This window comes from Dermochelys coriacea, chromosome 9 (assembly GCF_009764565.3).
Source record: "Dermochelys coriacea isolate rDerCor1 chromosome 9, rDerCor1.pri.v4, whole genome shotgun sequence".
In the NCBI taxonomy this organism is placed as follows: domain Eukaryota; kingdom Metazoa; phylum Chordata; order Testudines; family Dermochelyidae; genus Dermochelys; species Dermochelys coriacea.
This window is the reverse complement of record NC_050076.1, coordinates 99,413,914-99,428,551: the sequence shown is the minus strand read 5'-3', so window position 1 is coordinate 99,428,551 and position 14,638 is coordinate 99,413,914. Positions and strand designations below refer to the sequence as shown.

The window sequence follows — 14,638 nt, the reverse complement described above, 5'->3', positions numbered from 1 at the left end:
ATTTAGGTTAGATACTAGGAAAAACTTTCTAACTAGAAGGCTAGTTAAGCTTTGGAATAGGTTTCCAAGGGAGACTGTGGAAGCTTTAAAAACAAATTGGACAAACATCTGTCAGGGATGATCTAGGTTTACTTGGTCCTGCCACAGCAGAGGGGGCTGGTCTTGATGACTTCTCGAGGTCCCTTCCAGCCTGACATTTCTATGATTCTGTGAAACTGGCTAGATACAAAACCATCTCCTTTTGTCACATTAGGTAAGAAGAAAGCCTAGTGTCAATATTGAGATCCAATAAGTTCAGAAAGGACTGGAATGGTACAACATACTTACAAAATGAGCACTCCAGGACTGTGTTTTTGATATTGTGCTGCACGTCCCTTTGGTTAGCCTTTGCAAATGGTCGAGCCATTCGTGCAAATCCTGGCTGCTGTTACAGGACACTGTGATTCGTTCTATCATGTTCCCTGCATTAGAGGATTAAATTACATTCTTTATAAAATGGCATCAATCCACCAAAGAGAGAAATTCAGCCCAACTCATTCTGACAACAAGCACCTCCAATGTTTGCAATGTGATATGGCTGAAAAAAAAAAAAAAAAAAAAGCACCGCATCCCAGAGGAGGAAGGTACAAGTCCCTTTATATGGGCCTATTCCAAAGCCCAATTAAGTCAACTGGAGCTTTTCTTCTAGCGTCAGTGGGCTTTGGGGGATCAAGCCCTCTGTGACTCTTGTATGACTATATCTGGAATAGTGTGCTCAATTCAGGGCACCTCATTACCAGAAAGATATTGACAAACTGGAGGGAGTTCAGAGAAGATCAGCAGAAATGACCAGGGTACTGGAGGGATAAATGTGTGAGGAATTATTAAAAGCTAAGTGTAGCTTCACTAAGCAGTAACTAATGGGGGGCCATGATAACAGTCTACAAATATTTACAGAGTTCAAATGCTAATGATGCAACCAAAGTACTGAGCATGATACAAGGTTGGTCTAGCTAGGAGTCATGGGATGAAATTATGAAAGGGAAAATTTAGACTGAGTATTAGGAAAAGCATCCTAGCCGTGAAATGTTTTGGGCTGTAGAATGATCTGTCAAGGGACCCCAAAGCATAAGACATTTATAACTAGAATGGACAAGAAATTAGGAAATATAAATCAGGAAACAATGCTGCATTGGTCAGGGGTGGACTGGATGATCCAGATCTTTTTCCATTTCTAGCTCTGATGATACTCTGATTCAATGTACAGAAGTAGTGGTTTGTGAATCAACTGGTAATAGATTATGGAAGTGGTTCCCAACATTTTCAGAGGACTGTACCAATTTAAGCAGACCTTGGCTGTACCCTAAACTCCCCTCTTTCCTCAGCATACAAGCTACTGGTAACCCATAATGGAGTCTGAAGCAGCCTGAGCACAGTCATGGCAGGTTAACTGTACACAAATGGATGAAAAGCAGACCCCCTTCTTGGTCATCAAGGGAGCTGGACACACAGAACTCAGATGTCACAATAGCATAAGAACAAGAACAGATTAGCATATTGTAGCAGTGAAAGTGTAAAGCATCTCATGTAGTAGCAGATGGGTACTACTTATACGGTAGCTGCTGCTCCCACTGGACAGGAAATGCAACAAGTGTAGTGACCTGTGATTTCAAAAGCATGCTCAGTCCCTTCGGTTCCTTCTAATTTTGTCAGCGTCATTCCTGTTAACGGCAGTTTTCCCTACAAAAAGAATTGAGAATGATTCAGACTCTACGTCTATCATTTCAGAATCATTTCAGGCTTCAGAAAACCAGAAAAGATTCCCCTTCAGTCTGTGGATCTAGATTCCCCTATCCTTAGCAGGCCAAACACAAGGTTCCTTTAAAGGAACTCCCATGCTAACTGAATTATAATAAATTATAGTACCTAGCTCTTCCATAGATCTCAAAAGCTTTACAAAGGAGGTCATTTTCATTAACTTCCATAAGCCTCTCTTAGGAAAAGTCATGTTGCACAACTGAGCTGTCAGTCTCAGATCAAAGCCAAAGAATACCCATCATGACTCCTTACTATCATCATGATTGCTCTTGTGCATGTGTGCTTGAGTGTGATAAATCAGCATGAGGCTGTTCCTTTCTTGGGAATTATTTCATGCCTCCAATAGACTGTGGGGAATAAAGCCAAAACAGAATGACTTCCACCACTCAGTAGTGTAGTAAGCCCCCAAAAATGCATTGCCTGGAGCATCGCATTATGTAAAATGGAAATTATCAGCCTATGGTTAAATAAAAGGTCATAATGAAAGTTTTTAACCAGGCATTATTGAGATGGGGGTGGTACACGCCACCAACACCCAGTTTGAAGTTTCTGTTTGGGTTCAGAATGGTAAAGCCATGTCAGCATTTATTGTGCATGCACCAGAGTAATTGCTCAGAACTCTCTGAGTATAAGAAAGTGAGATATTTTAATTCAAGGGCACTCATGCTTGTGGAAACTATCTAACGACTCCCTATGCTGGTATGTATGATAAACTAGAGTTCTCCGTTTCCTGGCGGTGGGGTGTTAGCACCACAACAGAGAAGTTTCAGAAAGCAGAGGAATTTAATCTGATTACAGACATTTGGTTTCCTTCTTTACGCCTAAATACTTGCAACTTCAAATCAAATTTGCCTACCTGATAGATAAACCCAGTCATCCGAGGGCTTGCAGACAACATTAGCAGAACATTGGAAAACAACATGAAATACCTCTCTTCTTTCTCCTAAAGTGAAAAATACATCCATCTTATAATGCATCACATATATTTTCCTCAAAGACATTAGTATAATGTGTCCAATCCAGTTGCAACTGAAATCAATGGCAATGTTCCCAATGGCCATAAGGGCACCAGAATTGGGCCTATTAATTTAAAATTTTCTTAACTTAATATCCCTTCAGAGACTATAAACATTCATACATGTATCCTACCAAGCATTAATTTGGCTGGCAGTGAGAAGTACCAATGCTCTCACAGGTAAATACTCAATCAAAACCAGTAAGAGCGACTGTCGTAAGAATTTACTCATATATAATACACACCCACGTACATGTATATATGTAATAGAATATATAACACATATATTAATAAATAGAGAGAGAGCGAGCATTAGAAGCTACCATGTCTCACTTGTTTATTTAAAACGTAAAGGTCAAAACCTACCATGATACTACCCGTGGAACTTCTGGTAATGGCAACAGGAGTAGTGCATATAGATTGATGACAGAACATGCTCGCTTGACAACACGAAAACAGCTTTTTGTCTGAGAGATAAATGCGAGTCAGATAGCGTGTTAGCCTGCATGGTGCTGAGCACTCAGGATCTGATCCAGGGATGCATTTAAGCACATGCTTAACTTTAAGAATATGAGCAGTCCCATTGACTCCTGAATTTAAAGGTAAGCAGATGCTTAAGTGCTTTGTTGGGCTGGGGCCAGAGCACTTAGCATCTTTCACAAACACGGCCACGATAAAGAAAACTTTTGGACCTGAGCATTCTTTTTCCATTTTGGCATTGAGAGGGAGAGAAGGACTTTTGCCATGTTAAACACCTTACCTCACTTGCCCCACACTGTACCATGACCTGTGACATATAAATTACATTGCCCATGGTTTTGATATCCTCTCCTTCCCATCCTGGAATAGACTCTGAAAGGATCTGCAATTCAAGTTGTTTCCTCTTCCTCAGCTCCTGGCACTGTGACTGTAAAGCCGATATCACAGACAAAAAAAAGTTTTGTTAAAATGAGAACAGGAAACTTCAGAATCAAATCTTCTGTAGCCCACCAAGAAGAGATTTTCTGGCAATGCTCCTGTCAGTCTGATGGCTAACACCAAATGCAGTCATTAGTGTGACCACTTCACAAGGAGAATGTCTTTCTACAGGCCAGATTTTTAAAGGTATTTAGGATTTTCAAAGGCATCTAGACATCTAAAATGCATGCATCCGATGAAGTGAGCTGTAGCTCACGAAAGTTTATGCTCAAATAAATTTGTTAGTCTCTAAGATGCCACAAATACTCCTTTTCTTTTTGCGGATACAGACTAACACGGCTGTGACCCTGATTTCAATGGGTGTTAGGTGCGTGGGTGCTTTTGAAAATCCAGCTAGGTGCCTAAATACCTTTAAAAATCTGGCCCTAACATTCTACCTTACATATTACTTATTACTTATTTAGGGTCACATAAACCTGGCTAAAGATTCTGGCTTATTGTAACTTTCCCTTAATAAAAAGTATCAAAAATTTGGCCTTAGAGGAAGACCAGAAGAGACCAGGCCACCATCAGTTATCTCTGAGAAATCAACAGCATCACTCAGCTTTATACAATTGCATTCATGCAAGCAGAAAATCTGAAATTTGCTTTATTGTACTAAGTTTGTTAAAGTAACAACATTTTGATGAATTACAAAGGCAGAAGATATTTTAAAAATGAAAATTAGAAAAAGAGAAAATAAAGGGGCACTGAGGTATATGCTCTTTTGTGAAACTAGTCCTGTATCTAAGTGAAAAATGTACCCATTTTCTAAGCCAAGATGGCCACAGAGTAGGAATTATGAACTTTCTATTTTTGTAGGATTTTAATGAGAAAACTGCAATTTTGTCCAAACTGTAAATAAAGTCAAATTGGAAGAGGTGCAAAACTGCATGAACCGGATCAACAAATATTTTCCTATTAAATACTGCATAACAAAAACTGTGAATTTTGCGCATCTTGAGTACATAGACCGAGGAATAGAATAACTTAAAAGGAATCCATTTAAGTTGACCTAAAACCAGAATATCTAGTTATATTTCAACAGAATGGGCCAAATGCTCAGCCAGTCTAAATCCATATAGCTCCAATGAGCTCCATGTGTTGCTCTTCTTTCCAGCTGCCTTAATTGCCATATGGGAATAATTATAAAGATGCAAATGGAAAAGAAAATGCAAGAGCTGCTCAGAAAAATTTACCTTTAAAAAAACCTAACAATGTCATTATAAATTTTGTCTTGTAATTGCATCTCGGTTCAGGAGTACTGATTATACATACACAATCTCACTCTCCGAGGGCAAAGGGCCTGGTCCGAAGCACTCTGCAGTTAATGGGGAAACTCTCATTGACTTCAATAGGCTTTGGATCAGGCCCTAACTCCTGAAGTCTTTATTCAATATGTACACAGGCAAAATTCCCAGTGAAGTCATTGGAAGTGCTGACTGAGCAAGGATTGCAGGATATTGTCCTAAAGCACATGTGCTACTCGGTGGGGCTGTGCAAGCATTTAATTATGGAACCTGATATAGGGTGAAGTTCTGATGACTTGGGAGGAAAAATCCCGCAAGACCAAGCCTTGGCTCAATTTTCACTCAGTCCTCACGCTGGCCAAGCTCTTATTTCTTACTCCATTTCAAATTTAGGATTTGACCCAGTTTTGTACAAATCCTTCAGGGCTGTGACCCTTTCGCTGTGACTGAAGGAGAAGCCCCTTTTGGCTATACCCTTGAGACACTCATTTTTAGAACCAGAGTTCAGTGGTTTCCTTTTTGGTTTGCAAAACTTTGTGCCAAAAGTCATGCGGTACAAGTCACATGATGGATCTTCTGTGACCCTGATTGGCTGAACCTGCAGTTCAGGAGATGCAAACCCACATAAAACCTACAAAAGTTTTCTGCAATCCCTATAAACTGAAACCACTGTATTATCACCCTGCTGCTATGACAGGGCTACAAATAGCATTTTCATTAGCTTTCTGCAACCCACACACTCTGCTTGGAAGCATATACTTGACTGATCCCTGACTCCATGAGAGTCATGCTGGCATATCTGAAGGCAAAATTTAACTCTTTGACCATCTCACCTCAGACATATAGTAAGTACACTATATTGATAAGTAAGAGCCCAATCCTGAGATGTGCTGAGCATCAGCAAATCCCACTGAAGCCTTATGCACAGACAGTTTAACAATAGGACCTAATACTGTACATGAATAGCTCAAGTACAAATCTCCTTAAATTACAAGCATCTCTAAAGTTTAAAGCCATTTTTAAGTTAATATAACTGAATTACTTCCTTATTATCTGCTATAATGAATGCAAATTGTTGAGCTTCTAAGTAAATGTAACAACACCCTGTTTCCTGTTTTCTATGAAATTTCTCCTCCCTCCTTTCTTCATCTGCATTGCTAATCATTGTAAACTTGCATCTTCTCTACTAAGGAAGGAAGGAAGCTGGACCACATCTGGAGTGGTTATAGTGAAAGGTATTCAGTAGTTTAAGAGATACAGAACATAACTTTCTTGATAACTGAGCATTATATCTTCCCCAGTAAAACAGTCAACCATGTGGAAGGTTTTCTTTCTCCTTTCATTTGCAAAAAGATTCTAAAGTGATTTGGAATGATTCATTGAAATATGTTCACTATTGAATTGCTACTGATTGCTTTACTGTTATTTGTAAAGACACAAAGAGACAGTAGACTAATAACTTCTCTACTTATTGCCATTTCACATGGTGTTATAAATGTTTATAATATACAAGTTTCAGAGTAGCAGCCGTGTTAGTCTGTATTCTCAAAAAGAAAAGGAGTACTTGTGGCACCTTAGAGACTAACAAATTTATTAGAGCATAAGCTTTCGTGAGCTACAGCTCACTTCATCGGATGCATTTGGTGGAAAAAACAGAGGAGAGATTTATATACACACACACAGAGAACATGAAACAATGGGTTTATCATACACACTGTAAGGAGAGTGATCACTTAAGATAAGCCATCACCAACAGCAGGTGGGGGAAAGGAGGAAAACCTTGCATGGTGACAAGCAGGTAGGCTAATTCCAGCAGTTAACAAGAATATCAGAGGAACAGTGGGGGGTGGGGTGGGAGGGAGAAATACCATGGGGAAATATGCATCCGATGAAGTGAGCTGTAGCTCACGAAAGCTTATGCTCTAATAAATTTGTTAGTCTCTAAGGTGCCACAAGTACTCCTTTTCTTTTTGAGAATACAGACTAACACGGCTGCTACTCTGAAACATGGGGAAATAGTTTTACTTTGCGTAATGACTCATCCATTCCCAGTCTCTATTCAAGCCTAAGTTAATTGTATCCAGTTTGCAAATTAATTCCAATTCAGCAGTCTCTCGTTGGAGTCTGGTTTTGAAGCTTTTTTGTTGAAGTATAGCCACTCTTAGGTCTGTGATCGAGTGACCAGAGAGATTGAAGTGTTCTCCAACTGGTTTTTGAATGTTATAATTCTTGACGTCTGATTTGTGTCCATTCATTCTTTCACGTAGAGACTGTCCAGTTTGGCCAATGTACATGGCAGAGGGGCATTGCTGGCACATGATGGCATATATCACATTGGTAGATGCGCAGGTGAACGAGCCTCTGATAGTGTGGCTGATGTGATTAGGCCCTATGATGGTATCCCCTGAATAGATATGTGGACAGAGTTGGCAACGGGCTTTGTTGCAAGGATAGGTTCCTGGGTTAGTGGTTCTGTTGTGTGGTGTGTGGTTGCTGGTGAGTATTTGCTTCAGATTGGGGGGCTGTCTGTAAGCAAGGACTGGTCTGTCTCCCAAGATCTGAGAGAGCGATGGCTCGTCCTTCAGGATAGGTTGTAGATCCTTGATGATGCGTTGGAGAGGTTTTAGTTGGGGGCTGAAGGTGATGGCTAGTGGCGTTCTGTTGTTTTCTTTGTTGGGCCTGTCCTGTAGTAGGTGACTTCTGGGTACTCTTCTGGCTCTGTCAATCTGTTTCTTCACTTCAGCAGGTGGGTATTGTAGTTGTAGGAATGCATGATAGAGATCTTGTAGGTGTTTGTCTCTGTCTGAGGGGTTGGAGCAAATGCGGTTATATCGTAGCGCTTGGCTGTAAACAATGGATCGAGTGGTATGATCTGGATGAAAGCTAGAGGCATGTAGGTAGGAATAGCGGTCAGTAGGTTTCCGATATAGGGTGGTGTTTATGTGACCATCGCTTATTAGCACCGTAGTGTCCAGGAAGTGGATCTCTTGTGTGGACTGGTCCAGGCTGAGGTTGATGGTGGGATGGAAATTGTTGAAATCATGGTGGAATTCCTCAAGGGCTTCTTTTCCATGGGTCCAGATGATGAAGATGTCATCAATGTAGCGCAAGTAGAGTAGGGGCATTAGGGGACGAGAGCTGAGGAAGCGTTGTTCTAAGTCAGCCATAAAAATGTTGGCATACTGTGGGGCCATGCGGGTACCCATCGCAGTGCCGCTGATTTGAAGGTATACATTGTCACCAAATGTGAAATAGTTATGGGTCAGGACAAAGTCACAAAGTTCTGCCACCAGGTTAGCCGTGACAGTATCGGGGATACTGTTCCTGACGGCTTGTAGTCCATCTTTGTGTGGAATGTTGGTGTAGAGGGCTTCTACATCCATAGTGGCTAGGATGGTGTTTTTAGGAAGATCACCAATGGACTGTAGTTTCCTCAGGAAATCGGTGGTGTCTCGAAGATAGCTGGGAGTGCTGGTGACGAAGGGCCTGAGGAGGGAGTCTACATAGCCAGACAATCCTGCTGTCAGGGTGCCAATGCCTGAGATGATGGACTACAAGCCGTCAGGAACAGTATCCCCGATACTGTCACGGCTAACCTGGTGGCAGAACTTTGTGACTTTGTCCTGACCCATAACTATTTCACATTTGGTGACAATGTATACCTTCAAATCAGCGGCACTGCGATGGGTACCCGCATGGCCCCACAGTATGCCAACATTTTTATGGCTGACTTAGAACAACGCTTCCTCAGCTCTCGTCCCCTAATGCCCCTACTCTACTTGCGCTACATTGATGACATCTTCATCATCTGGACCCATGGAAAAGAAGCCCTTGAGGAATTCCACCATGATTTCAACAATTTCCATCCCACCATCAACCTCAGCCTGGACCAGTCCACACAAGAGATCCACTTCCTGGACACTACGGTGCTAATAAGCGATGGTCACATAAACACCACCCTATATCGGAAACCTACTGACCGCTATTCCTACCTACATGCCTCTAGCTTTCATCCAGATCATACCACTCGATCCATTGTTTACAGCCAAGCGCTACGATATAACCGCATTTGCTCCAACCCCTCAGACAGAGACAAACACCTACAAGATCTCTATCATGCATTCCTACAACTACAATACCCACCTGCTGAAGTGAAGAAACAGATTGACAGAGCCAGAAGAGTACCCAGAAGTCACCTACTACAGGACAGGCCCAACAAAGAAAACAACAGAACGCCACTAGCCATCACCTTCAGCCCCCAACTAAAACCTCTCCAACGCATCATCAAGGATCTACAACCTATCCTGAAGGACGAGCCATCGCTCTCTCAGATCTTGGGAGACAGACCAGTCCTTGCTTACAGACAGCCCCCCAATCTGAAGCAAATACTCACCAGCAACCACACACCACACAACAGAACCACTAACCCAGGAACCTATCCTTGCAACAAAGCCCGTTGCCAACTCTGTCCACATATCTATTCAGGGGATACCATCATAGGGCCTAATCACATCAGCCACACTATCAGAGGCTCGTTCACCTGCGCATCTACCAATGTGATATATGCCATCATGTGCCAGCAATGCCCCTCTGCCATGTACATTGGCCAAACTGGACAGTCTCTACGTAAAAGAATGAATGGACACAAATCAGACGTCAAGAATTATAACATTCAAAAACCAGTTGGAGAACACTTCAATCTCTCTGGTCACTCGATTACAGACCTGAGGGTGGCTATACTTCAACAAAAAAGCTTCAAAAACAGACTCCAACGAGAGACTGCTGAATTGGAATTAATTTGCAAACTGGATACAATTAATTTAGGCTTGAATAGAGACTGGGAATGGATGAGTCATTACGCAAAGTAAAACTATTTCCCCATGGTATTTCTCCCTCCCACCCCACCCCCCACTGTTCCTCTGATATTCTTGTTAACTGCTGGAATTAGCCTACCTGCTTGTCACCATGAAAGGTTTTCCTCCTTTCCCCCCCCTGCTGTTGGTGATGGCTTATCTTAAGTGATCACTCTCCTTACAGTGTGTATGATAAACCTTGTTTCATGTTCTCTGTGTGTGTGTATATAAATCTCTCCTCTGTTTTTTCCACCAAATGCATCCGATGAAGTGAGCTGTAGCTCACGAAAGCTTATGCTCTAATAAATTTGTTAGTCTCTAAGGTGCCACAAGTACTCCTTTTCTTTTTTCTGATATTCTTGTTAACTGCTGGAATTAGCCTACCTGCTTGTCACCATGGAAGGTTTTCCTCCTTTTCCCCCCCCTGCTGTGGGTGATGGCTTATCTTAAGTGATCACTCTCCTTACAGTGTGTATGATAAACCCATTGTTTCATGTTCTCTGTGTGTGTGTATATAAATCTCTCCTCTGTTTTTTCCACCAAATGCATCCGATGAAGTGAGCTGTAGCTCACGAAAGCTTATGCTCTAATAAATTTGTTAGTCTCTAAGGTGCCACAAGTACTCCTTTTTTTTTTTTATAATATACAAGGACCTGATCCCAAGTCCATGGATACCAGTGGAAAGAATCCCAATTAAATCAATGGGCTTTGGATCAGGCCCAGAATGCATCTCTATTAGAAGTTGCAGTTGAGTCATATACTTGTGTTAATCCTTCATAGCTCATTTTAATGAGTAAGGAATTGTACAATTACATGTAGCAAAAATGACAAAGGTGTAAAGGGGAAAGAGATGAAAGGAAACTCCCCACCCACACGTGGCTTCCTTAAGTGGCACACATTTAAAATAAGTTCTTTATCTAGTGAAGTTACTACACTACAGATATCACAATGCAATTGTTGGAACATGCAGATGGCAAAGTCAGGCAAAATTTCAAATAAGGTGTCTCCGTAACCCGTCTTTTCCATTCTAAAAGACCTTTCCACAAGGAGACAAATGTCAGGCTTGACTCATTCTTTGTGAAACAAAGCACAGAGAAGGAGCACTTTATTTTGAGAATCACCACCTACCACAAGGGACTTGAAGGATGTGAATGCTTTCAAAACGTCTTCATGATCCGGATGTGCCTCCTAGCGAAGGAAGAAATCTTTGTTAGTTATGAAGAGCAACAGCATTTGGAAATGCAGATTTCCCCCATTCCTGCCATGGTTTAAAAGCCATCGAAATTCTATATGGCCATATGAAGTTGCGTTACTGCAGTTCAGCACAAGGAGGATGCAACATGGCCCAGGGGAACTATGCATCCCAGTGATGTAAAGGACCCCCCCTTCACTCTTCTACTGCCTTTGTCATCCTAATGTGATTTAAAGCAACTAAGTGATGCACTGATGCAAAACTGTTCAACAAAAGAAAAGGGATCAAGGATAGATACCATTTCAGCTCAACCAAATGTTGCTTTTTAAGAAAACTACAGCCCAGTGCCAGATTGTATAGGGCAAAGTTCTGATCTCTTGTCCACAAAGCAGATCTTGACTCTCATATGAAATATTCCACCGCTCACCTCCCATCAATGGAATTCCCATTAACATCAGTGGGAGCTTTGCACTTGCACAGAGAACAGAAGGCTAGAGGGGCAGAGGATCAGGGCAGGACACTGCCCTTAGTCTCTGCCTCCATCACTGTATGCATATGGCCATTCTGATATTGAACAGGCACACACAATGCCCATCAACTTCAACTGGAGTATTTCACACAGATCTGTGGGCAGAATTTGGCCTATACATTATACACTCTTTACCAACCATCATCCAGAGCCCAGTCGCTGGACATAATAGCTGGGCCAGTCACGGGAAGATGGGCCAAGGACAGTGCTTAATGTGCAACAAAAGAGGTGCTGGGACTCAATAGGTGCCGGGGGCTCAAGCAAAATTGTTTTACTTTCATAACTGATGCAGCAAGCCCAGAGGCTCAGCCCTGGCAAGCTCCAGCACAAATTAAGCTCACAACATACAGCTACTCCCACTTCTATCACATTTATACACTCATACAAAGTGCAGCACATATAAACCCACTCACCATGGTCACAATCTAGAAACCAAGAAAAATAGGTTTGGTTAGGGTGTTGGCCACAACAGCTGTGGGCATGCAGTCAGAAGAGCATGGGCTGTAGTCAGTGAGAGTTAGGGGAGTTTCTCTTTTCCCCGTTCCCTCTCTAGCCTGGGACCTACACTAGAAACATTAGCCATTGCTGATGTGCACAACTGGAATGGTGCTGGAAGAAGTGTAACTGCAAAGTGCAGACCAGACCAAGCCCTGTTTAGCCCAGCTACAGAAAACATGGCTGAGCTGTCTCTGGAGCAGATGTAACATGGAGAGACCTCAGTCATCAGCAGGCAAGATCGAACCTGGGACCTCTGAAGCTTAGTATATGAGCCTCTACTGCATGAGCTAAAAGCCACATACCTCTTAGCTAAGGCTGTAGCTGACTCATCAATCTCTAGCTCGGCTAGATGCCACTAGAGGGGGACAGGATGTCACACCAAGCAGGCAGGGGTTACACCAGTGGTCACAAACCAGTCAATCGCGATCTCTGGCAGCACAGTGGGGCTGCCGCTAAGACAGGCTCCCTGCCTGCCCTAGCCCCACGGAAGTGGCCAGCGTGGCCCCCACTGCTCCGGAGGGTCTGGGGGCAGGGGTCTCCCTCCACACGCTGCTCCTGCCTGCAAGCACTGTCCCCACAGCACCCATTGGCTGGGAGCAGGGAGCTGTGGCCAATGGGAGCTGTGGGGGCAGTGCCTGCAGAGAGGGGCAACACGCGGAGCCACGTGCCCCCTGCCTCCAGGGGCACATTGGCCCTTCTGGGAGTGGCATGGCTGGGGTAGGCAGGGAGCCTGCATTAGCGGCAACCATACTGCGCCGCAGACCATGAGCCACCGGAGGTAAGTGCTGCACGGTGGGAAGCCTCACCTCAACCCCCAGCCCTGAGCCCCCTCCCGAAGCCAGCACCCCATACCTCCTCCTGCACCCCGAACCCCAGCCCTGACTCTCCACCCAGAGCCAGCACCCTGTACTCCAACACTCTGCCCCAGCCTGGAGCCCCCTCCTGCACCCAAACTCCCTCCCAGAACTTTCACCTCTCACCCTCTCCTGCACCCCAACCCCCTGACCCAGTCCAGAGCCCCCTCCCACACTACGAACCCCTTAGCTCCAGCCCAGAGCCTGCACCACCTCCCGAACCCCAATCCCCTGCCCCAGCCTGGTGAAAGTGAGTGAGGGTGGGGGAGAGTGAGCGACAGAGAAGCGGGAGGGTGGAGTGAGTGGGGTGGGGCTTTGCGGAAGGGCAGAATAGATCCTGGATTGCCCTTAAATTCAAAAAGTCATTTTGGGCATAAAAAGGTGGAGACCACTGGGTTACACAGACATAACAGGCCTGGGCAGAAATAGGATCAGCAACCAGACAGATTATCTGTACGAGGGCTTTCAATGTTATTATCACAGCAACTCACCTGAACCTAGGTTATCAAGAGTAGGACATTTCTCTGGTGTGAACAGGCCTCTAGTTCCCCATCCAGAGCTAAGCTGTATTTTGGATAAAAAGTCTCGATAAAATGTGTCCGCTGGCACTGAATCCTATCCCGGTGCCGTAACCAGGTGACCTGATCTCCCCTCTCTCAGGTGCCAGCATTTGATAGATTTTGCTAGGGCCAAATTTCCAAATAAGCCAGTGACATGGGGGCTTGGGGGGAACTATAGCAGCTTTCCAAAAATATAAATATCTTATTTAGCAAGCCTCGAAACTGAGCCTGCTTTGGGCATTTCTCAGAGCCCTGCCCTGGTGCCAGTGAGCAGTGAGGGCAGGGCGCAACTGGATCATAGCCACTGTGCTGTAGCCTATATAGAGACTTAGTGCATCAGCTCCCCCTCCTCAAAGCAACAAGCTCTCAGCCCCCCATCACCCACCACCTTTCCTGTGGAGCATTGTGACCCTGAGCCCTGCCCTCTGGACACTGCAGCAGCAGGAGGGAGGTATGGGAGAGCAGGGGCTCTTGGACACCATGGCAGTGAGGGCTATGAAAGTACTGGGTGCATAGGCTAACAAGATAGGAGGTGAAGAGGGGAGGGCAGCAGATTGGCCAGCAGTCTCATTTTGAGCAGAACAGATTTTGGCCTCTGTCCTGGGTCCCCATGTTGTGTCCTGGAGTGGCTGAACCAAAATCGATGTTTTGTCTGCCACCTTGTGCGTTCAGCACCACATGTGGCCCACGATGACTGCCACAGAGTGCCACAGCTGCTTGCCAGTTCACCCAGTGCTGCAAGCACACTGGACAGCAGCAACTCCACAAGCAGCCATGTGGGAGCTGCCTTGGGCAAACCTTCTGGAAGAGGGGCCTAATACTGGAGTCTCACCAGACCCTCTTCCAGAAATCCCCACCCCCAACAGGCGAGCAGCCTCTCCTATCCACCCTCTAGGGGCCTGCTCCCCATCTGGTGTCACCAGGTCTGCTTGTGCCTCAGCAGTTTTCCCAGGGTAGCTCCTCCTTTCCTGTACTAGCCCCATTTCCACTCTTCCTCTGCCCCACCCTGGTTGTATCCCCTCCTTCCTCATTGCTCTCTCCCCACGGTATGTTCCTGCTGCCTGCAGCATTCTTGCTTGCCACTGGGAGGGTCTGTTCATGCATAAACCTGGTGCGTGAACAGAGCAGCTGCC

General features: G+C 44.4%; 1 protein-coding gene across 6 annotated transcripts in view; it reads right to left on the bottom strand.

The window, feature by feature from the left end:
* ARHGEF6 (Rac/Cdc42 guanine nucleotide exchange factor 6) overlaps window positions 1–14,638 on the bottom strand; it is a 62,629-nt gene that overhangs the window by 13,629 nt on the left and 34,362 nt on the right. For all 6 annotated transcript variants that reach the window (XR_006274268.1, XM_038415163.2, XM_038415165.2 and 3 more), the window contains 5 exons: window positions 11,001–11,060; window positions 3,573–3,719; window positions 2,654–2,740; window positions 1,641–1,719; window positions 328–461 (listed from right to left, as the gene is read on the bottom strand). Coding sequence is in view for 5 of the 6 variants with exons in the window: in XM_038415163.2 (XP_038271091.1) it covers window positions 328–461; window positions 1,641–1,719; window positions 2,654–2,740; window positions 3,573–3,719; window positions 11,001–11,060 (507 nt within the window). In the remaining variant the exon portion in view is untranslated. The remainder of the gene's footprint in view (window positions 1–327; window positions 462–1,640; window positions 1,720–2,653; window positions 2,741–3,572; window positions 3,720–11,000; window positions 11,061–14,638) is intronic.